The sequence below is a fragment of the Neolamprologus multifasciatus genome, chromosome 2, assembly GCF_963576455.1.
Source record: "Neolamprologus multifasciatus chromosome 2, fNeoMul1.2, whole genome shotgun sequence".
NCBI lineage: Eukaryota > Metazoa > Chordata > Actinopteri > Cichliformes > Cichlidae > Neolamprologus > Neolamprologus multifasciatus.
Genome location: NC_140440.1, coordinates 6693212 through 6715823, shown reverse-complemented (window position 1 = coordinate 6715823; position 22612 = coordinate 6693212). Strand labels below are relative to the sequence as shown.

Sequence of the window (22612 nt, the reverse complement as noted above, 5' to 3'; positions counted from 1 at the left end):
CTCAATGACGCAGAAAGCAATATAAAGTTAAAATGGTGTCAGTGTTTCAGTGTTTTGACACAATGACACTCAAAGCTTTTTCCCAGTTTACATTCAGGGAATTTTCATAATGATAATCACGCTTCTGGATGTTCAGGCCAGGGCACAATTTGATTACAAAAATGTTAAAAGATGTTAATGTTGTTTCAACATTATACAATAAGCATAGAACAACTTTTAACCTTGTTAAAATGTAAAGGTGGGATTGTGCCACCTAAAGATTCAACTGCCAGGAGGCTGAGGCGCTGGCACCTGCCAGTATTTTATAAAGTTTATTTTACTGAGTGCTTTGAGTGCTCAGTGAGAGTAGAAAAGCGCTATATAAGAACCAGTCCATTTACCATTTATCTGAATTGTCCTGTGAAGTACTTTGTTCTGAAAAACAGTTTATAAATAAAGATTATTATTATGTTTTATTGTTTTTAAAAGGGTTAAGCCAGTAAAAACCTATTTCAGGAACTGTTTGATTTACTGAAACAGATGTGCTTCCATTAGGTCATGCATATTGTCTGCAAACATCAGTCTGATGCTGTTGGCATAAACCAAATTATATTATCAACATATAGTGATAGTTGATGGTCAATGTGTCCTGTTGTTAACCCATAGATTTGTGGGTATGATTATACAGTTACTGCAAAAGTGGAATTGCTAGTGTAAACAGCAGCAGTAGCAGAGGACCATCCCAGTGGGACTTTAAAGAACTAGGATCATTAAACCTTGTCAAAGACCTTCTCTGCATCTAAAGGGCGGTATTAGAAGTTATTTTATTATTATTTAAAATATGATGGTGTTTTTTTTCTTTCAGGTTCTGAGCTGTGCTCCTATGAGTTAGCAGCTCATAGATATCCTGTTCTCGAACAGAGGACCACTAAATGCCCCAAACTACCTGTTCCACCAAGGTATGTAGCAGCTTTTCACCCCAAAGTCGCTTGCTTTTTTGCTTTTTCGGTGACCTCTGACCTCTGTCTTCCATTCTCAGTAAACCGCTGCCCGTGTTTAATCGCTGCACTCCGGTGGACATCTCCTGCTACGCAAGGTTTGCTGAGGCTGTGGTGACGTTTGTCGGGGATAACAGTGTTCTGCACCGACTGATCGCTGGCGTCGCTGCCAGTAAAGAGATCATCATCGGACTTTGTGTCCTCGCACTGTGTGAGAACAAGCATCAACCTCTAAGACGAAAATCTAATTCTCATATGGATGTGCCAAAAACTGCAGTTCTTCTAATGGCCACTTGAGGCTCTAACATCACTTTTTTTTGCCTGTCTTTTTCAGTCCTCTCCATGATCCTCATGGTGATCATTCGCTACATCTCTGCTGTCCTCGTCTGGATCCTCACCTCACTGGTTGTCCTTGGATCCCTTGGTGAGATCACTTCCTGTCTGTTTGTTGCATTAAAAGATATAAACAGATGAAATGTGTCTGAAATCAGGGCTCTGCTTTTTGTGTCTAAGCGGGGACTAGTGTGCTCTGGTGGCTCTACATTGACTACCGGCTATACGGGAACGACACTTCCTCTAAAGTACTGAAGGAAGCGAAGGAGGAGGTGGAGGTCACCAGAGATAGCGGACAGGCACTGCTTGTCTATGCCGTTGCTGCCACTGTATTCACTGTATGTACTCGACATCAAACAGAGCATAGAAAGTGTGATCGATTGGTGTTTTAAACCCGAGACTGACTGTGTGTTTTGTCTCCAGATCATCCTCCTGCTGCTGATGCTCTTCATGAGGAAACGAGTAGCTCTGACCATCGCTCTGTTCCACGTGGCAGGAAAAGTCTTCATCCACCTCCCCCTCCTCACCCTGCAGCCCTTTGTCACCTTCTTTGCCCTCCTGCTCTTTTGGATCTACTGGATCCTGGTCCTTCTCTTCTTGGGAACCACCGGTCAGTTGCAGCAGTCAAAGAGAAAAGCTGACATCATAAACACGGAGCTGTCCCTCTGATGTGGTCATTTCTAATCCCATCTCTCCTGGTTACTCCCAGTGAACATCTTAACACCTTCAACTCTGCTACTGCTACCTTGGCCTCCTGTCTTCAGTTTAAGCTACAATGCTGTTAGATATTCGTCTTTGTTTTGCTAATAAGTCAAACAGCTGGTATATATTTGGTTGACATGTCCAAGATCTACAGTTTCTCTCTGTTCTTGTTGTACCTTTTGGTTGTACTGACTCATTCGTAAATCATTTAACCTATAAATTATGCTTGAACCAATTTGGGCGAATCGCGGTACTGGAAACTATCTCTGTGGATTTGTGTTTCTGTTGAACGTTGAATGTAAAGTAGCAGATTTCATTTAGTTTTAGTCATCAAATTATTCTTTCTCTCTTTGCTCTGTGTGGTCGTGCAGGTAACCCCGTACAGAACGAGGAGACGGGGCTGACGGAGTTCAGACTGACCGGTCCTCTTCAGTACTTGACCTGGTACCATGCTGTGGGCCTGGTCTGGATCAGTGAGTTCATCCTGGCCTGTCAGCAGATGACTGTAGCCGGCGCTGTGGTCACGTACTATTTCACAAGGTGAGTCTATACTACACTTTACATACCTTTTTCATACTTGATATTTCACTGGGGAATTTGGTATATGATGGTATTTAAATAGAAAAGACAGCTTCTTTTCGCCTGAGCCACTGACTGTAATCGATGTAGTAAAGCAACATGGTGGAAAGTGGATAAAATCAGCTTGGATACTTTTAGGAAAATGAACAGCTGGTCTGTAGGTATTTGGACAATGACAGCAGGATCATGTGTCTCTCATTCTCCATACCTTTCTTTAGCAGTCGTTCTGGTATAAATTTATCTGTACAGGCTCATTAGATGTTTTGTCATAAAGTCTAATCTAAGATAAGATGAGATGACCTTTATTAGTCCCACACGTGGGAAATTTGTTTTGTTACAGCAGGAAGGGGACAGTGCAAAGTTACATAGCAAAAATTAGAAAAACACTGGAATAAGATAAGAATAAGATACTGTACACAATAGAATAGCATAAAATAAAATAAAACACTATATATAATAGAATAAAATAGAATACAAATGCTATATACAACTGAGTATAATACAACGATGCCAGAAAAGAGTATTGCACTTAGTATTATTGCTTTTGCACATGTGTGGATGTGTGTGTTTGGTCAGTTGGAGTCTTTGTTGTACAGTCTGACAGCGGTGGGGAGGAAAGACCTGCAAAATCTCTCCGTCCCACACCGTGGGTGCCGCAGCCTGCCACTGAAGGCCTGCCACTCAGTGCTCTCAGAGTCTCCTGCATGTGATGGGAGATGTTGTCCAACAGGGATGACAGCTTAGCCACCATTCTCCTGTCACTCACCACCTCCACTTGTCAAGAGGGCATCCTAGAACAGAGCTGGCCCTCCTGTTCAGTCTCTTCCTGTCCCCAGCAGAGATGCTGCCACCCCTGCAGACCACACCATAAAAGATGGCTGAGGCCACCGCAGAGTCATAGACGCGCTTCAGTAGTGTGCCCTTCACTCCAAACGACCTAAGTCTCCGCAGCAGGTACAGCCTGCTCTGCCCTTTTCTGTAGAGGGCGTCTGAATTATGAGTCCAGTCCAGTTTATTGTTCAGATGAACACCAAGGTACCTGTAGCTGTCCAGAGTCTCAATGTCCATACCTTGAATGTTTAGTGGTTGCAGTGGAGGATGTTTGTGCCTGCAGACGTCTACCGCCAGCTCCTTGGTTTTACTAGTGTTGATCTGGAGGTAGTTCTGCTGGCTAATCTGGTCCTCTTATTGGTTGTAAGCAGTGGGTTGCGGCTTGTTGTAAACAAGCAGCAAAAAAATAATATTTTTGAAGGTTTCTCTTGATTGTAGACATTGGCCGTGATACTTCTAGAGAGTGTGCTTTAGTCATATCGTAATTGTTTGAAGTAAAGTACACTGTGGAGGTGTACAGAGTCAAAATTACAAAAAAATTATTATGCTTGTTTTTTCTCAAGGTATTAAAATCATACTGTCTGTATTTCTAGTCACTCTGGTATACAATGACAGCATAATACTGCATCTTTTTAGCCTGCCTTTTTAAACTCTGGGTTTCAGAGTGGATTCTCCACATGCGTACCCCCTCGTTTCAGGAAACATAAAGGTTCTTCTAAATGTCTCCTGGCAGGAAAGACTCTTAACCAGGACTTTGTGTTTCAGGGACAAGAACCGACTCCCAGTGACTCCAATCCTGTCCTCAGTCCTGAGGCTGGTCCGGTACCACCTGGGCACAGTTGCTAAAGGATCCTTCATCATCACACTGGTCAAGATCCCACGACTCATCCTCATGTACATCCATAATCAGCTCAAAGGAAAGGTACAAAAACTTTATTTACTAGACTGTTAAGATAAGATAAACCTTTATTAGTCCCACATCTGGGAAATTTTTTGTGTCACAGCAGAAAGTGGACAGTGCAAAGTTACAGCAGCAAAAATTAAGAAAAACAATGGAATAGAATAAGATAAAAGAATAACATACTATATAAAAATAGAATAAAATGCTATAACTAGCACAAAGCAGTAGTGCATGATGGCAGAATATAATTGCTAAGACTTAAGTGAGAAAGTTACAAGAAGAGAGGAAAGAGGAAATAAGAAAAAAGCTCAGAAATGAGCAGAGCTGCCGTAACAGGCTGCCACACGCCAGAAGCCTTTAAAAAAAATCAGACCCTGAAAAAATTAGTTATCACTTTTACTAAACATGAAGTAATAAAGCAATAAGATGCAAACAAAATACCTAAAATCAAAGTTTTATTTATTCAAATAAATAATTTTTAAAGAAGACAGTGCTTAGTATAAACTGAATATATACCAAGTAAATGTTATTTCACCAGATCCCATTAAATTTAAGATTTTACATTGATTTTATGTAACAATTAGTTAAAGAAAGCATTTAGGCCGATTTTCTCTTTTTCTGTATGCCCTCTTGAAACTCCTGATGAATACTGAGATGTGCATAGGTTTATGGATTTTTTTTCTCAGTAGGGAAACTTACCATGACACTGTCACTTAGAAGAACAATGTGAACCTGTCAGTGGTGAACACACTGTTGCTAAGATTACACAGAAGTGATTCATTGAACAGTTTCACCAATTATGATCAAACTGGAAAAAAAAAAAACCATCAGAGGAATGACTTGATGTCCTTTAAAGGTTTGGTAACAATACAGACTGAAGGGCATCCGTCTGTATGATGATGATGTTTTGGTGTTCATACCGAAGTCTCCTCATCACTACCACACCATTTCTGTTGCATTAACAACTCGTTCATCCTTTTTTTAAAATGATTACATGTACAGTGTGTTGTATGTGACATGTAAACATAAATACATTTTATATATAACCTGATATTATCTGTTGTTTATCAGGAGAATGCGTGCGCTCGCTGTATGCTGAAAACTTGTATCTGTTGTCTGTGGTGTTTGGAGAAGTGCCTCAACTATCTCAATCAGGTAATACTCCACCCTCTTCTCTTCTCTTCTCTTCATTGATATAATCATCTCACCATATCTGGTTTTATTTCCCAGAATGCATATGCAGCCACAGCCATCAACAGCACCAGTTTCTGCACGTCTGCACGTGACGCCTTCGTGATCCTGGTAGAAAACGCGCTGCGAGTCGCCACAATAAACGCCATTGGAGACTTTGTGCTCTTCCTGGGGAAGGTGAGGCGGGAGCTCTATTTTTCATTTTTCCTGCCAGTTTGTGCTGCTTTGGAGGAAGGATCTTCACTTTGAGTGTGATCACCTAACTGAATGTTGCTGTAAGAGAGCTTCGAGTGCTCAGCTACAGCAGAAAAGCACTATATAAGAACCAGTCCATTTACCATTTACAGTTCTGTGGGATTAAGTTCAGAATTCCAAAACATTGACTTTAAACACTTTTACTGGTCCCGTGAAATGAGATTTGATGCCATGCCTAAATGTTTTTTCTATACTATACGTAGGGCTGGGCGATATGACCCAAAATTCATATCTCGATATTTTTTACCTGGACGGCGATATAAGATATATATCTCGATATTTTTTTTAAAGCCATAAAGTAAGAACAAAAAGAGAGTTCTTAGTCAAAGCTGTGTCCCAGATGTCACACAGGCACTTTTATTAACATAGAGCATAGATGTACATAAAATTTACTCAAAAATAAATTATGAGCATTTATTAAATAATAATGCTCCATAAATAAAAGAAAACAATGTTTTTTTTGTGCATAACAAAAAGCTCACAATTGTGCAGTCAAAATGTAAACTAAAAGACGCAGAGCATAGTAACAAAGACAGATTTCACAGCTGCTCTGTTCCCAACTTCTACTGCGTGACTGACAGCCTGGAGTTTGAAATCCTCTTCATAACCACGTCTCTTAACAGGTGCCATTTATGGTCCTTATACACAGTAGGGTAATATTACGTTGAAGCACAGTACGTATCACTCCGCGAGGCTCCTCGGTAGCCGTAATGCTCCGACAATCCATCAAGCGGTGCAGCTCCGTAGCGTACCAAAGTCGTACTAAAACATTTTTTGACAGATTGCTGAGCACCGTGTACCACATAAAATCGGTTCGCGGCCATCAAGCACAACCAGAATTCATACATAAGGCGCGCTGACAACTTTTGAGAAAATGAAAGGATTTTAGGCTGTGCAGCCCCTCTGGGCTGCATGGCGTTAGCGTGGTTAGCTCGTTAGCGTGGTTAGCTAGCTAACACGTTGACGGCGTCCAGCCCCACGCACGGGGCGATGCGCAGTAACTCGTTAACGGAGATTTGCCGTGTCCATCTTGTCGCTTCCTGCAGGTGAAGCGATGGGGGAGGAGGGGGAGTTGTGTTCAGTGAAGGAGGGGCGAGGCCAAGTAATGTTGCGTAAAGACAAAAGTGAATGAAAGAGAGGCAAACTTGCGGCTCCACAAGTATAGTTATAACGTAACATAGACTATATCGATATAAAGGATATTGTCACATCTTATATCTCGTATAAAAATATATCGATATTTTTTAAAAACTCGATATATCGCCCAGCTCTAACTATACATATATGCCAGTATAGGTGGGGAAAGGAGCTGTTAGCTAGCCAGATCCAGAAACAGTGCTATTATGTTCATCTTCCTTCTTTTTCTTTGCATTTGTTTTTTAGCTGTAAAGTCTAGTGGCAGGGAGGGCTTTCATCTTGGCTTTTGTCCACCATTCTCCTGTCACTCACAGACAGATACATTTCTAGCTTACAAACACCCCAGCAGAGCTGGAGCTGATGTTGACTGGTAGGTTACCTGTCTAAGGTGTTTTCGGAAGCTCTGTTGCTTTCTGTCTTTAGTAGAAAAAAAGTAGCTAGTGAACTTTGAAGCATCACCGTATATGGACAGTGGATTTCAGTTTTTCTTTTCCCACCTGCCATCAATTTATTTGAATATATCTCCTCAGATCCTGATTGTGACGACAACGGCGTTCGCTGGAGTCCTCCTCCTGAACTACCAGCGGGATTACGCAGAGTGGCTGCTGCCGCTCATCATCGTGTGTCTTTTCTCCTTCCTGGTGGCCCACTGCTTCCTGTCCATCTTTGAGATTGTGGTGGACGTCCTCTTCCTCTGCTTCGCCATTGATACAAAGTACAACGACGGCACTCCAGGGAAGGAGTTCTTCATGGACAAAGCTCTGATGGTGAGATCTTTCGTCTGTCTCCCTCAGAGCTCGGTGAATTTACCAAAAGGACTGAGATGGTAACATTCAACTCTGAAAATATGTTAGTGTAATGATGACCTGCAGCAATGTTCCCTCTAAGCTGTGCGCATGCGCAATTGCGCACTGCTGGCACGGTCTCTGCGCACAGAAAATCTGCGTTGCGTTAAAACTTTAACAATTCTGTTTTGCAGTGTTAGTAAGTGACTGGCTGCTGGGATTAGAACGATGCCACCTTATCCCATAGTCCAGCCAATAATGCGATTCACATTCGTATACACGCAGCTAATCAACGTCGTTGACAGGCTATGACAGCGTCCTTATGTGCCGACACCGGTGTTTTAGCTAGCAAAGCGGCGTGGCTAATGTGGAGTGAAGCCACGTTAATGACAACGTGGAGATGTGAGCAGGACAGACGGAACAATTGATGGGAAAAGTGTGGACTTTATACCAGTTTTTAAATTGTGTTGATAGGCCACGTAAAACCAGAGTTATGATAAAAATATATGCAATGTTTGGTTTTCTTCCTGAATACTATCGTTGTTTGTATTTACTGCGGGAAGAAACGGTACAAACTGCGTTTTATAAGGAAAACGCTCGAAAGCCTGTGAGCAAAAACAAAACCAAAACCAAAAACATGGAGGAAGTGGAAAGAAAGGCTCTTGGCTCTTTTAAAGGGAGAGTACCCAGCCACTGGTACAGATATGTAGACGACACCTGGGTCAAAATCAAAACACAAGAAGTGGAATCCTTCACTGCGCACATTAACGCCGTGGATAAAAACATCAAGTTCACCAGGGAAGACACAAAGGACAACTGTTTGCCTTTCCTGGACTGCGCTGTGCACATTGAAGAGAATGGCAACCTTAACATTGAAGTTTACCAGAAGCCCACACACATGGACCAGTACCTCATCTTTGACTCCTATCACCCTCTGGAACACAAACTTGGGGTAATTAGGACCCTACACCACCAGGCAGAACATGTTCCCTCTAAGCCTGGAGGAAAAAAGAAGGAACACACACATGTAAAGGAAGCACTTAAAACATACGGTTATCCTAATTGGGCGTTTATAAAGTCAGCAAAGATGCACAGAAAAGAAGATCAGACATCAGCGAGGGAGGATAAGAAGGACAGACGCAACAACATTGTCATCCCCTATGTAGCCGGTGTATCAGAGAAACTCAGGAGAGTTTTCTCCAAGCATGACATCCCGGTGTACTTCAGACCCAGCAACACACTCAGACAAAAACTGGTTCACCCGAAAGACAAAACTCCAAAACACAAACGTAACAACGTGGTGTATGCCGTACAGTGCAGCGAGGAATGCCCAGACCTCTACATTGGAGAGACCAAACAGCCATTTCACAAGCGCATGGCACAACACAGAAGAGCCACCTCCACAGGACAAGACTCAGCTGTCCATCTGCATCTTAAAGTCAAAGGTCACTCTTTCGAGGATGCCAATGTTCACATTTTGGACAGAGAGGACAGATGGTTTGAAAGAGGAGTGAAAGAAGCCATTTACGTCCACTGTGAGCGACCATCTTTGAACAGAGGCGGTGGTTTACAACACCAACTGTCTGCCATCTATAATCCAGTTTTGAGATCCCCCCCCAGGTGCCTTAACGCCCACTCACATCCTGGGCCATCTGACCTCAGGAAATCACATGATAGGGTGGGGCCAGGTTTCACAATGAGCTCACCCGAAACCCTGGCTGATTGTGACCCACACCCGCTTTCACACCTTGGCTCATGTGATTAGGTAGAGGATCATCAGGGGGTACTTTGTCCCTCTTTGGGGGGAAACTCCCACTGGGTTTAAATCTGGGACTCTCCACCATTTGACCTTAGAACTGAAGAAGCTTCTCGGATGAGAGGTGAAACGTCTTCAAGCAACTCAAAGAAGTCCAGATGCTTTTCTTTCCAAGCTCCTTAGACTACTTTCAATAGTGTTAGCATACTACACAGGTCATGAACAAGATCTTTTAAAATTTCCATTTTAAGTGGGCTAAAGCAGTTAATTAAAAGTAGTCTAACATAAATGTAAATGCTATAATTTGATTATTTTAATAAACCATGTAACTTGGATGGATTCGATGCTGGCGTGACCACAGTGCACACGTCTAATGTTGCTCACAGTGGTCCAAGGGACCGCTCAGGGAGTTTGTGTGTTCGCTCAGACACATGAAAAATTAGAGGGAACATTGACCTGCAGGTGTCAGTTCAAGAAGGGGGAGTTGTTTGTTGTAGAATCTCACGTTTGCAATTCATCATGGGATGCGTAGTTCCTTTATTGTTAGACATGATTATGTTCTAAATAAAGTTCTGATCATGATTCCTCATAAAAGGACTTTCTTGAATATCAATGGGGCGCAGTGTTTTAACGTGTTTGGTCTTCGTCCACCTTCCTGTGTTCCTGCAGGAGTTTGTGGAGAGCAGCCGGCGGTTGGAGCGTGCTGTGGAACGTGGGCGGAGTCGGGTGAAGGAAGTGGCATCAGAAGGGGCGGAGATCAAGCCCATGGTGAGTGACAATGACACCAGAGGGGGCGTGGTCAGGCAGAAGAACTCGTTGGAGGAGGCATCGGTGGGTCCAGACTGGGGTGATGACGGGGAGTGGGAGGAGCATCAGGAATTCCAGGTGTACTACCTGTTGGTGGGGGTGCTGGTGGACTGGATGCTGATGGAGCAGAGCGACTTTGTCCTCTGTCTCAGCGAGGACGTCGTCCTCTTCCTCTGTGTCTACCTGCCCACCTCTACTCTCTTCCTGTTCGTCAGCCTGCTGAACACGCCAAACCCCGCCCCCTCTGCCCATTCACATGTTAAATCAGCCGCCGTAAACACTGTGTGCTAACCTATACATGCTAACTGATGCATGTGGTGACTCAAGCATGCTGACTGGATGGCCCACTGACGCATGCTAGCCAAACCCATTTACACCGCCGCCATCATCACCATCATCATCATGCTGGCTGCTTCCTCAGAGACTAAACTCCTACTGACTTTTTGTTTGTAATCTATTTATTTTTTACTTTTGTAATTTTTATATTTGAAATATATTTTTTTTATAAATGTGTTGATGTTTTGTTGCTGTTTGAGTGAACTTCTGTTCAGCCTTATTTTCTCACTGTGGTGCTTTAAACGAGAAGAAGGACTCAGCAGATGGTAAGCTGCAGCTTCAGGTTCATGGTTCAGTCTCAGGCTCCCTTTATGCTTCTGTGATTCTGGTCCTGTCATCACATTTTTAGATATACTACCCTATGATTGGAGATAAATCCTTTAAACTGAGATGTAAACTCTGCTCTTCCCTGCTGATGAGAATGATCAAATAACCAATAAAATTGGAACAGATATAAGACAGGTTAGTTAATTTTTAAAATATGAATCAAAAATGTTTACAGAATTCAGTTTATGGACCATAAATTTAAAACAATCTATTTTTCAGGAGCTGATTGAGGTTAACTAAAGGTGGTTTTTAGAAAGATGCTTTCTTCTGGGTCCTAGCTTCCTATTTGGTTTCATAGAATGATATTTCATCACTTGAACTCATGTCCCTCATAGTTTGAGCAGCTTAGGAAGAGCTAGGTCTGACTCGGAAATGAATTCTAAAGGGTTCATTATTTTCCCCACCAGATGTTTGCTCCTGGTAGAGTGAGACGAATTAAAAACCAGAAACCAGGTGGTTGTCACATCCTGTATGTTTGTCCTTCAGCGACCCCCAACAATCAACCAAAGAAAAACTGCAGAGAAACAAAAAACAACCAAATCTAGAAGCGCAGCAACAACAGAGAGATGCAAAGGACCACTCCAGCTCTTGTAGGTTTGTGCAGATTGTGCTTCAGTTTGTGAAAAATCCCCAGTATTCTGTCACGGTAGTAACAGCACTGGAAAAATAGCTGTGGTGGATACACTTTACCCTGAGTCGCTTCTACAAGTTTTGCAGAGCAGTTTAAGGATAGCTTTTCCACTCTGGAGCCAAACAGCTAAAATGGTTATTTCAACTGTTATAACACCAGTTCATTGTAATACCGTAACGTCAAAAGCCTACAACTTTAAGAAAGAGGTCCAACAATCAGACAAAACTTTTATGAACAGCACTTGGCGATGATGGAGAGGAAGAACTCCCTTTTAACAGGAAGAGACCGCCAACAGAACCAGGCTCAGGGAAGGATGGAGTGTCTCGATCAGTTGGAGGTTATTTGGCAGCTTCTAGGCTAATCTTTTACAAATATAACACTAAAGTCCTTCAGTTAGTCTTACAGTGAAGCCAATTTTGCCTAAAAACTATCATTGTTTTGCTAATGGTTGCTCAGTTTAGGATTTATGACAGGAGGTCGTCCTTTGGTGGCAATAACTACATAGATCTTACAAGTGTTTGTAGACAAAGTGGTGGTTAAAGGTGATGCTATCTGGAAACTTCTGCTTGTATGAAGCCAAATATCAGAATGTAAGATATAGTAAATGGTGCTGTAGTACTCGAGGAAAGGGATTTTACCACAACATTTACCCCTTTTAGCTCTAAGTCCATAGAGCCCCATTTATTCTAAGCATCCCCATGAGCGTCCCCATAAAACAGGATGCCCAGAGATTGGAACTCTCATGGAAATAAGGGACCAACTGAAGAATTGTTACACCCCTAATAATGATGATGATAATAATGATAATAATAATAATATTAAAAACTTTTAAGTGAGTAACTTAGTGAGAAAAACTAGGAAATAAGCAAACCCTGCTCCAGCTATGTGGACCTGACTCACCTTCATCTCTCATTATGCTCTGCTCTCTCCTCCATACCCTGTGTGACTGCCTGTAATGTGTAATGACTTGTGTTAACCATATGACCGTTTTGCTGTTTCAGGCTCCGGGGACGAGTTCAGCTTGACCAAAATCAGCCAATGGGACTTGTTAAAAAGAGACATTCCAAATGTTTATTTTTACCAACGTGTAACATGTTTACTATGGTTTCACTCCAGGGAAAACAATATTTTAATAAGAAACTGTAAAAAAGTAACAATGTAATGAAGCACTTTATATTGAAGCGCTGCAGATTTTAAACCGGCTGATGCATTTTTTCGTAGTGATGTCCTTTTTTATAAAACTCACCCCAACTCATCGCTCACTCTTCAGTTCCTAACAGTTTTCAGCCACTTTTCCATTTTTTGTCTTAACGTTTGTTCTGGAGACGACCCGCGCATCGCAGACAACAGCTCGTCAACCAAGTCATCAAAGGGGCGGGGCCTGTGGACAGGCGGAACAGCAGCCATAAAACTCCATTTATTTGGTGGATGAGATCTGTCCAGGTTATACTGAGGCTGTCAGACTCTATGTGGGATGGATCACCACGAGTGTGCGGTTTGGTTTTTTCTACCGTAGTTACTGCTACAACCTGCAAGGTGTGGGTCATGAGACCAGTCATGTGACTCCTTAATGCAGCACCTTCAGTTTGCTGAAGCCTGAAGTTCTCCTGCAGCTAGGAAGGACAACAGAGCTTGTGGAGAAGACGGGGTTAGTGGCTCTTTTTTTTAAATCCACCAGACTTGTTTGACAAAAACAGGGATTTTTTTTAACACTGAAAATGAGTGTTATTGACCTATTTGTGTGACTTTTGCTTTTTAATGCATTAGTTTTGGTCCGAATTAATGCATTATAACACCAAAGCAGCACAATATTACAAACTATTCAATTGTGGCAACAGTAGATGAGTAACTCCTGTGTTCTTTGAGGTAAAATTACTGTTTTTATGAATGGGGTCTGGTGGAGTGTAACAGCTTCAGTTACTTGTTTAAGAAAAGCTGTTTAATATGGGTAAAGTGGAGAAAATCTTGTGTACATAGCAGCTCATGGTTCTTGTTTGTGCATCTGCTTGTGGGCGTGGCCTTCTGCCACCCACTGCAGATAACATATTGACTGTGAACAATGGAAAATAATTTTAAAAGGTTTCCTGACTGATAAATCAATACATTTGAAATCACGCTCTTTTTAAAAAATATCAATCAGTCATTTCAAACACCAAGATATGTATTGTGCATTGCCTAAACATATCAGGACAGAATCTTTGATGCATATCAGACCTATAAATAGCCTATAGAAAACTGTCTCCATCAGTCACATGACTCTCACCTCGTAGGCTGTAACGATCAGCCGAGTCCCCTTGTGGTCGGGGCTCAAAATGGTTTACTGGAGTCAGAGACGGATGCTCCAACAAACAATCACCCGGATCCCACTTCCTGTCCAGAGCCGAAACCGTCGTCTCTGAAACCGCCACAAATCAAATTGTTGTTTCCATCGAGAAGACGGTGGGAGATGTGACGGCTGAGTTCAGTCAGCAATAAAAAAAACTGCATCATGTGACCACATCAACAACGACAACAAGTCTTCCTGCTTCCTTTTGTTCAACATGTTCCAGGTTCAATGATTAATTTCGCCTCAGGCAGGAAGTCCGACCAATGGCTCGACTGTAAGAGGTTTGATCTCCTTTTATTGTTCAACAAGGCAACTCATTGGGCAACCTGAGAAAGAAAGGTTGCCCAAAATGTGAGTTTGAGTTATCAGAATGTCTTGAGTCAAGTGCTGAAGAAAGTGAAACGTTTGATTTGAGAGCAACGGTGCTGCCGAGGCAACTGCTCTCCTGGTTGGCCAACATGTTGCCTTGTTGCACTGCAGGTTAAGCTGTGTGTGAGGCTGAATCCAAGCGTCCTTCCTTCAGACTGAAATACAGACTTAACCCAGATAGCAAACATGTCTGGCCTTATCTGGGCACTTTGGGGACTGACAGCTCAGTTATGTTGTGTAGACTGAACACTCCTATATCATCCCAAATCCTAAATCATTATGATGATCTGCACATGAGTACCTCCCATTGGAAACCAGATTCAAAATGGAGGGAAATTAATGAAGGTTTAGAACCTAATTAGTGCTGCAAATAAAATCCTAAAATTTCCCTCACCAAAACTGAAGCTCAGAACATTTGGACAGTCAGTTAGTATAGAAACCTCACAGCAGCCATATTATTGGTCAGATAATTGCATAAAAAATGCTCCAACAAACACGGTGCAGAGGTCCAGTTACTTGAGGTGAAGCCTAGCAGACAGCTAGCAGCTACAGTCACCTGTATCACTATCCAGCTGTCAGTCAAATAGACCACACCCCTAATTATGCAAACTTCAAGCCTTAATATAATTTAAAGAGGTGAGTTATAAAACCATTCTTGACCTGTAGACGTGTTATGAAGGTGTAAATTATCTATAGAGACAAAAAACATTTTTATATAAATTGTAAACATGTTTATTTCTGCTGTAAAGTTTTAACATGGGTTTTTTTTGGGGACTGACTCACTGCTGGAGCCTCCGGTGGATGTTAGAGGAACTGCAGCTTGTGGGCACTTTACCATTTGCATCAGTGGAAACAGAGCAACTTTCATTCACATTATTCAAAAAATGTTGCCTTTACAAGCTGTTTACAGTAAACTGAAGCTGAAGGTGTTTCCATGGAGACATCCTAAGGATGAAGTCTGGAGTTTGGACGTTCTCTGGGTTCAGTCAGTTTAAAGTTTGTTGTGTTCAAACATCGACCTGCTGACATGTTTCTGGTCTGAGTCTGCTGCTGTGATGATGAACATCTGTGTGCAGTTTAACACTTGTTGTTCCTGAGATGTTAATGGGCGCAGCTGATTGGCTCCGACCGGCGGTGTTTAGGCTGCGACTGTTCCCATCATGCACCTCGTCTCTGCCAAACACCTCCTTCACTTTGACAGATAAACCGCTCAGAGAGGCCAAACTGAGGAGCGTCTCCTCCAAACAAAAACAAAACAACCCGACAGATTCACAAGCTGTTGTGGGAAATCTCTCCGTGTGCAGAAAACAGGACCTCAGTCTGACATTCAGCTTTCAATTATTAAGCGCATGTGTGTGAAAAAGCAGTGAGGCCGTGGTCGCCGCACTCGATGCTCCGAGCATGTTAACTAATTGCACTAAAGATGGAGTTCATTCATCACTGACGTCCGTTTGAATTAGCTGTAAAGTATTTTAGATGAACAGTGTTCGTAGCTCAGATATTACCACACACACTTACACTCTCTCTCACACACACACACACACACACACACATTTATTCATGTTTAAACGTCCCAAAAAGAAAAAACTAAGAGCAATCAAAGGAAATATTTAACTCCTGCTATTCAGATACACTTAGATTAGTTTGGACCATGTGACTGCTGTCGCCGGGCAGATTAACCTGACTGCAGATTAACCTGGAACTGAGAAGTTTCATTCCAACATCAGAAAAGTCTGATCATTTCAAGTATTTAGTTAGAATTTGTACAGATACTTATATACAGGACATTTGGAATAATGACAAAAACGAGATGGAAACAAACGTGGTGATATAAAAACAGTAAAATCCTCATCATCCAGACATCTCTACAGAATTGTTTTAATTGAGAAACTTTAGAAGGTTTTCTGGCGTGACCGGCCTGTTTAAGGACTTTATGTGAAAATCATGAACTAACAAAGCAAATTTGTTATTTATTTAACTCTATTTCTTCTTGGAATGAAACATTTCAGCTCCTCTTCCTTGTCTGCTGATTAATTATACGTTTCATTTACCAATTTCAATCCATCCAGTCAGCACGCAGAGGTCAAGCTGCTGCTGAAGGTGTAGGGTCAGCAGGTGAGCTGTGGGTTAGTGACACTCCAATCAGAATCTTTGTATCGACTGATTTATGCAGCGTTGTCATAATCAGACTGTGATTTTTAGGGGTTTTTTCAGTGGATTTTATTGTATTTTTTTTTTAAATTTAAACACAGGGTGCATCTAACTTTAAGGTCAAAACTGTCAAATTTGCATAAAGAAAACAGCTTTAAAAAAAAGAAGCATCAGTTTGAAATCACAGATAAAAAAACAAAACAAAACACAAATTTAAGGCTGATTTAAGTCAAATTCTGTCTCGTCTCAGAAGGTAAAGAATGTTTCCAAAACCTGAACTGAGCCCCAGATCTGTCACAAACGTGACCTCCGCTGGTGTTTGTGATGTTTGAGCTGCTCGTAGCTCAGTGACATTTAGGTTACAGCCTATGTGAAAACATTTCACCTTTTCTTTAAAAAGAAGTATAAAACCTTCATCGTTACTGCAGGGTTATCAGGTTGCATCTCGTCTTTCTACTTTAAGAAGTTTAGAATGGGTTAGCTTTGAGTCTCGACAAATTTGACCAAACTCACAAAAACTATCCAAATACAAAGTAAATTTCATGTATGTTTTTTTTTTTTTACTTCACAACATTGTTTCAGTTCATCACCATTATTTTTTCCCAAAGTTTTGCTTTATGTATTTCAGTTAACTAAAGTGTTTTTTCAGGCTTTAGTAATTATAATAAGTGGTCTGAACAGGAGGTGGGTGGGGCTACTGTGCCCTACGTCATACAGCTTCAGAAGAGGAAAACAACTCTTTGAATCTAAGCCTTTAGAGTGGCAACCTGAGCTTTTGGCTCACAGGGATTACTTGAGAAATTCTTTATTTGAAACCTGTTCAGTATGACAGGAAATAACTAAAAGCAGAAGAGCAGGTGTATTCAGGACGACTTCCTCTTGTTTGAGCTGGTTCTTTGAGTTTGTGTGACCAAGGTTTTAGGTGGTCAGTAGTATTTCAAAGAACCTGAAGAGGACGGTTAACCCTGACCTCCCCCCATTTCTGCATGCCCCTCTTCAGGTGTGATATCATATCTTTGGTATTTGGAGATCTCGGCAGCCACAGCTAAAAATGGTCTTATTTATTCTCCTGTGAAGTTTATAGGTTCATTTGTCAGAGCCTTGAAGTTGTTTCTTGCTTTTTACCCCTCAGCCATAAAGGGTTGACCTTTAAGTCTGTGCACAGCTCTTTGAGTAATCCTGTTAACAGACCAACCAAACCAGTTACAGGTTATTTATTTTTATTCAGTTGTGATTTTCTGAGCCTTGGCAGTGATCTTTCTTTAACATTGGAGTGTCTCTAACTTGTCTTCTACGTGCCACCCTTCTCACTTCGGTTGTAGGTTTTAAATAAGGCAATCTGAGACTGTTTGCCTGCTTCCTCGGGCCCGGATCGGAGCAGATGAAGGGCCGGTGTTGTAGTAAAGTTGCATGTCCATGTGTCCCAGCTCCGTATTGCAGCGCGTCGTCTTCGTACGGTGTGAATAATCTGCTGTTAGATCCACAGCACTAAAAACTCTGACGTCTTTGTTTCCTTCGGATGTGACTCTTTGTCTTCATGAGGGACGGCTTCATAGCAACAAGAACAAGTTAAGACTTTAGGCAACACAAGTTTAACTGTCAGGTGTAACACTAGTGTTTGTTTTCTCTGCAGTACGAAGTGGTTTGTAACATTGAAGAACTTTTTCTTTGGCTCTGGGTTGTTTTTTTTATATTTATCATTTCTTATGTATATTTGTTTTTTAAGAAAAATAATAAAAAGGAAAATTTGAATCTGTGCTTGGTATCTTTGTTGACTTTCAAGATCTGTGTGTTATCATATCAGAAGGGAATATGATTGACAGATTAATTGTTTGGCCTCTGAAATGCCCGAAAATATCCAACAAATGGTCCCATGTGGAAATATATGTACACTACCTGACAGGACACGTTGGTGGTTATTTTTCTGTTGATCTGAACAAGAATCTGTCTTCTTACCCTTTTGTGAGACGTAAAAAATTTTTTTTAGCCAAAATCCACATACCGACTGCCCGATTTATTAGGTACACCTGTTCAGCTGTTAACCCGTTTCAGGTGAGTGCAACTAGACATGAGCAAGACGACCTGCTGAAGGTCGAAGTGTGGATCTGGATGTGGAAGAAAGATGATTTAATGGACTCGTGACGTGGTTGTCCATGCTAGACAGGCCGGTTGGGTGGTGTTGATGTCAAATGACCTGACTGCCTCAAGCCAATACAAAGGCTACAGCAACCAAAGTACGGAGGAGAGCTCCGAACATGTTGAAGAAGATGGAAAAATGATGCCCGGTCTGATGAGTGTCAATTTCTGCTGGTAGGATCAGAATCTGGAGTGAACGACATGAAAGCATTGATCCATCCTACACTTTGGGATCTTTAAATGCTACAGTCTGAGTATTGTTTTGACCACATTGTACCTTCTTCTGATGGCTGATAGCAGAAGCGGGTCCAGACCGGTTCCGGTGTCAGGCCTACTGATATCTTCTGTCATTGTACCAAACCTACTTCCACCCCTACTTGTTAGGAGCTTTGGGCCCCTTGTTTATATAAGAATAAGTTATCATCTTAAGAAACGTCAAGTTGAATTGTAACATTATGTAACATTGTAACATTATGTTTACAATGTTACAATTTGTAAATTGTAACATTGTAAACATGTTACAATTTTACATTATGTTAAATTGTAACATTATGTTTACAATGTTACCATTTTACATTGTAAACATAATGTTACAATTTAACATAATGTAAAATGGTAACATTGTAAACATAATGTTAAATTGTAACATTATGTTTACAATGTTACCATTTTACATTATGTTACAATTCAACATAATGTAAAATTGTAACATTGTAAACATAATGTTACAATTTTACATTATGTTAAATTGTAACGGTTAAGGGTGGTGAGTTAGCGAACCCAGACGCAGACCTCTCGTTTAAGTTGAACAGTGTCTTTATTTACAGTGAAGCCAAAACCAATCCACAGTTATCCACAGTGCAAGTCCCTTAAGTGCTCCGCTCCCCGTCTCCCCTCGTGTGTCCACAAAACTCCCGAGAATCAGTGAAGTCTCCCCTTCCGTCTCTCCGTCTCGTTCGCGTCCAGGCAGCTCAGAGCGGCAGCATTTACCGGTCGGAGGTTTCCCGTTGCTACGCGACCGCGTAACAATCGCAGCGGAGCCGGAGAAAAAGCAGAGCGAGAGAGAGAACAAAAACCCACACACACACAGGTCGACCGGTCAGGGCACCGTCCGACTCTGACAGTAACATAATGTAAAATTGTATTATGTTTACAATGTTACAATTGTAAAACATTACAATTGTAAAATTGTAACATAATGTAAAATTGTAACATTATGTTTACAATGTTACAATTTTACATTATGTTACAATTTAACATAATGTAAAATTGTAACATTATGTTTACAATGTTACAATTGTAAATATAATTTACCCAATTAATTCTGTCATAACAGAAGTATGACTTCTGTTATAACTATAATATTAATCCCTATTAATATTATAGGGATATTAATATCCCTACAATATTAAGTATCAGACTTTATCAAATTTTTAAAAAGACAATAGACATCTTTCCATCAATAGACTATGTGCACGTTAGCATACGCTACTTCCGGTGCGGAAACTCCTGTAGGGAGCTTTGTTTCCGGTGTCCTATTCGCGCCTTGTTTACGGTCCAAAACAAGTTAAGCAAATGAATGAATCAAACGGCGATTTACATTTCTCTAGATGTCTTGGACATTTACCCAATATATCTGTAAATGATGTTCATCGACTTGTCTATATTTTTCCCCCGCGCCTCAGAGCAAAAGAGAAAAGGGATTCAAATTTTATATTTCTCAGTATCTGTAAACAGCGGTCCCTCGTTTATCGCGGGTGTTATGTTCTAAAAAATAACCAGCGATAGGTGAAATCAAGTAGCCAATTTAATTTTTTGACGGTGCAAAACGTTTCGTGGACATACAGTACTGCACTTCAGAGTCACACTCCTTGCTATCGATGCAGCGATTCTGTACTGTACAGGAGAGACGGTGTTCTGACAGCTTGATGGGTAGGACGTTTTGTCCAGATTCTGCTGACCAGATGTTCAGCCTCCATCCTGTAGACAGACTTATGCCCGTCTGAGAGGAGTATTGGACTCCTCTCAGACGGAGGCTCTCATTCTTCCCTAGCCTCACTGGTTGCTTCCTGTCCATGAGGAAGTCAGTGATCCACCGGCAGATGGGATCAGGCACATTCATCTGGGAAAGCTATCCTTGAAGAAGGTCTGAAAGGATGGTGTTGAAGGCAGAGCTGAAGTCCACAAACAGGATCCTGGCGTAGGTTCTCGGGGAGTCCCGATTCTGCAGGACGAGGTGTAGAGCCATGTTGATGGCATCGTCTACAGACCTGTTGGCTCTGTATGCAAACTGCAGGGGGTCCATGAGGGGGGCCGTGAGGGTCTTAAGCTAGGAGAGAACCAGGCGCTCAAAAGACTTCATGACCAGACGTCAGAGCCACAGGTCTGTAGTCTTTTAGTCCAGTGATCTTTGGCTTCTTGAAAGCTATATATGATAGAAAAATTATATAAAAACTGTTAATCACCAAAAGAAATGATATCATAGTTCTTATAAAGAAAGCCTCTAAAATCAAACACCAGCAGTGTAGCAATGTTGTTCACTTACACTGTATATAAAACACTGATTTTGGCTACATACATTTTTTACTGTATTATAAACATTTTTTACATGAAGAGTAAAGTGTTTGGCATTTTTGTCATTGTTATTGAGCTCAGAGATCAGGCCCAGCCCAGTATCTACCTGGTTATGTGCAAGGAGCTGGAGGTGATAACTCAACAATAACCAGGCCATGCATGCATGGATGGATGCATGGATGGATCAGCTTGTAGGCTGTGTGTGGTCAGCAGCAGGCTGCTGGGTCTGGACCAAGAGGGAAAGCCCAGAATGTGAAGCCCATCAGCAGAAGGCCAGAACAAAGGTGCACAAACAAACGCAGCCCAGACACTCGGGCAGGACGAGTAAAATAAATGGCAGCAAACACAGTATGATGTGGTAAAATGTGCTTTCTTTCACAAACAAGAATCACAATAATCTCCTTCCTGGTTCTTGTTTTTCTTTTGAGTACATTAATAAAAAGTTGAAATAAAGTGGCAATAAAATTCATGCACTGAAGACCACACGAAACCCTAATTCACCCTACTACCTGTTGTCTTCACATTCCATTTGCATCCCTTGTCCACAGAATCAAAAATGACCCTTCTTCACTAAAGATCTAACATAAAACAATTGCATTTTAAATGGCAAGCCCATTTTGCATTAAGAAACACTATCAGTAATCAGAAATTGTGTATATCAGAGTTCTCTGTTTTTACTGTCCTGAAAACTGCATTAATTCAGTGGATGCGGTTAGGTTCCAACAACGTAATATAAGAGGGCAACCAATTCAATCTTAGAGGGATCCAATTTTTATCCATTCATGTACCAGCTACTGGCTTTTTGCTGTTATGTTCTCATATCGCGTGAGAGTTTATTTGCCAGGTGTCAGAAGTCTAATAATGATTAAAGTTCAGGATATCCTTAAAAACTCACCTCAGTATAGTCGTCATCAGAAGGAAGTGCGCTTCACTGACTCATCAACTTGTCTCAGGCTTTCCACAGAGTTGACCTTAAAGTAATATGCTGCAAGCTTACCTTGCAGTGTATTATTTTTTAAGGTCTAAAGACCTTAAAGTGCGCTATAGATTGAAGTGATTTGAACTGACAACAGGGCTAATTCAGCACTTCAAGTTAACATCAATAAAAGTTTTTAAATTTTACTCTAATTTCCGTTTATTTTCATCGTCTGCAAGTTGAATAAATATGTGCTATCTGTTATTTAGTTTTTATTATATTATTATATTGTTTTGTATGTATTTCTCGTTTGTTATTTATTCCTGCAATTGGTAGGGAATTCACTTTTTAAAAAAAAAAATTGATCAGTGAAACTAGTGCATGAAACAGGTCTCAGTAAATGTTCTCATAGACTGCAATGCACTGCCCCCTGCTGGTCATTATAAAGTCTGCAGATGTCATTTGACATGAATGTCATATTTGTGAAACAAAATAAAGGACTCTGTAAAATAAATGAAAATCAAATATTTATATACAGAATATTTATGTACAAATGCTGAAAAAGACATTTGAACAAAATGCACACCCAGCA

General features: G+C 41.2%; 1 protein-coding gene across 6 annotated transcripts in view; it reads left to right on the top strand.

The window, feature by feature from the left end:
* The window catches only part of slc44a1b (solute carrier family 44 member 1b), a 33326-nt gene extending 16371 nt beyond the window's left edge, over nucleotides 1-16955 (top strand). For 2 of the 6 annotated variants that reach the window (XM_085181027.1, XM_085181036.1), the window contains exons 5-15: nucleotides 845-938; nucleotides 1019-1188; nucleotides 1312-1401; nucleotides 1491-1648; nucleotides 1734-1920; nucleotides 2384-2552; nucleotides 4188-4344; nucleotides 5395-5478; nucleotides 5554-5691; nucleotides 7437-7673; nucleotides 10117-11444. In XM_085181027.1, the coding sequence (XP_085037153.1) occupies nucleotides 845-938; nucleotides 1019-1188; nucleotides 1312-1401; nucleotides 1491-1648; nucleotides 1734-1920; nucleotides 2384-2552; nucleotides 4188-4344; nucleotides 5395-5478; nucleotides 5554-5691; nucleotides 7437-7673; nucleotides 10117-10545 (1913 nt within the window). In that variant the 3' untranslated portion in view covers nucleotides 10546-11444. Of the gene's footprint in view, nucleotides 1-844; nucleotides 939-1018; nucleotides 1189-1311; nucleotides 1402-1490; nucleotides 1649-1733; nucleotides 1921-2383; nucleotides 2553-4187; nucleotides 4345-5394; nucleotides 5479-5553; nucleotides 5692-7436; nucleotides 7674-10116 lie in introns of all 6 variants that reach the window. The other 4 variants (XM_085181060.1, XM_085181052.1, XM_085181043.1 and 1 more) reach the window with 4 other exon arrangements.
* The last annotated feature ends 5657 nt before the right edge of the window (nucleotides 16956-22612 follow it).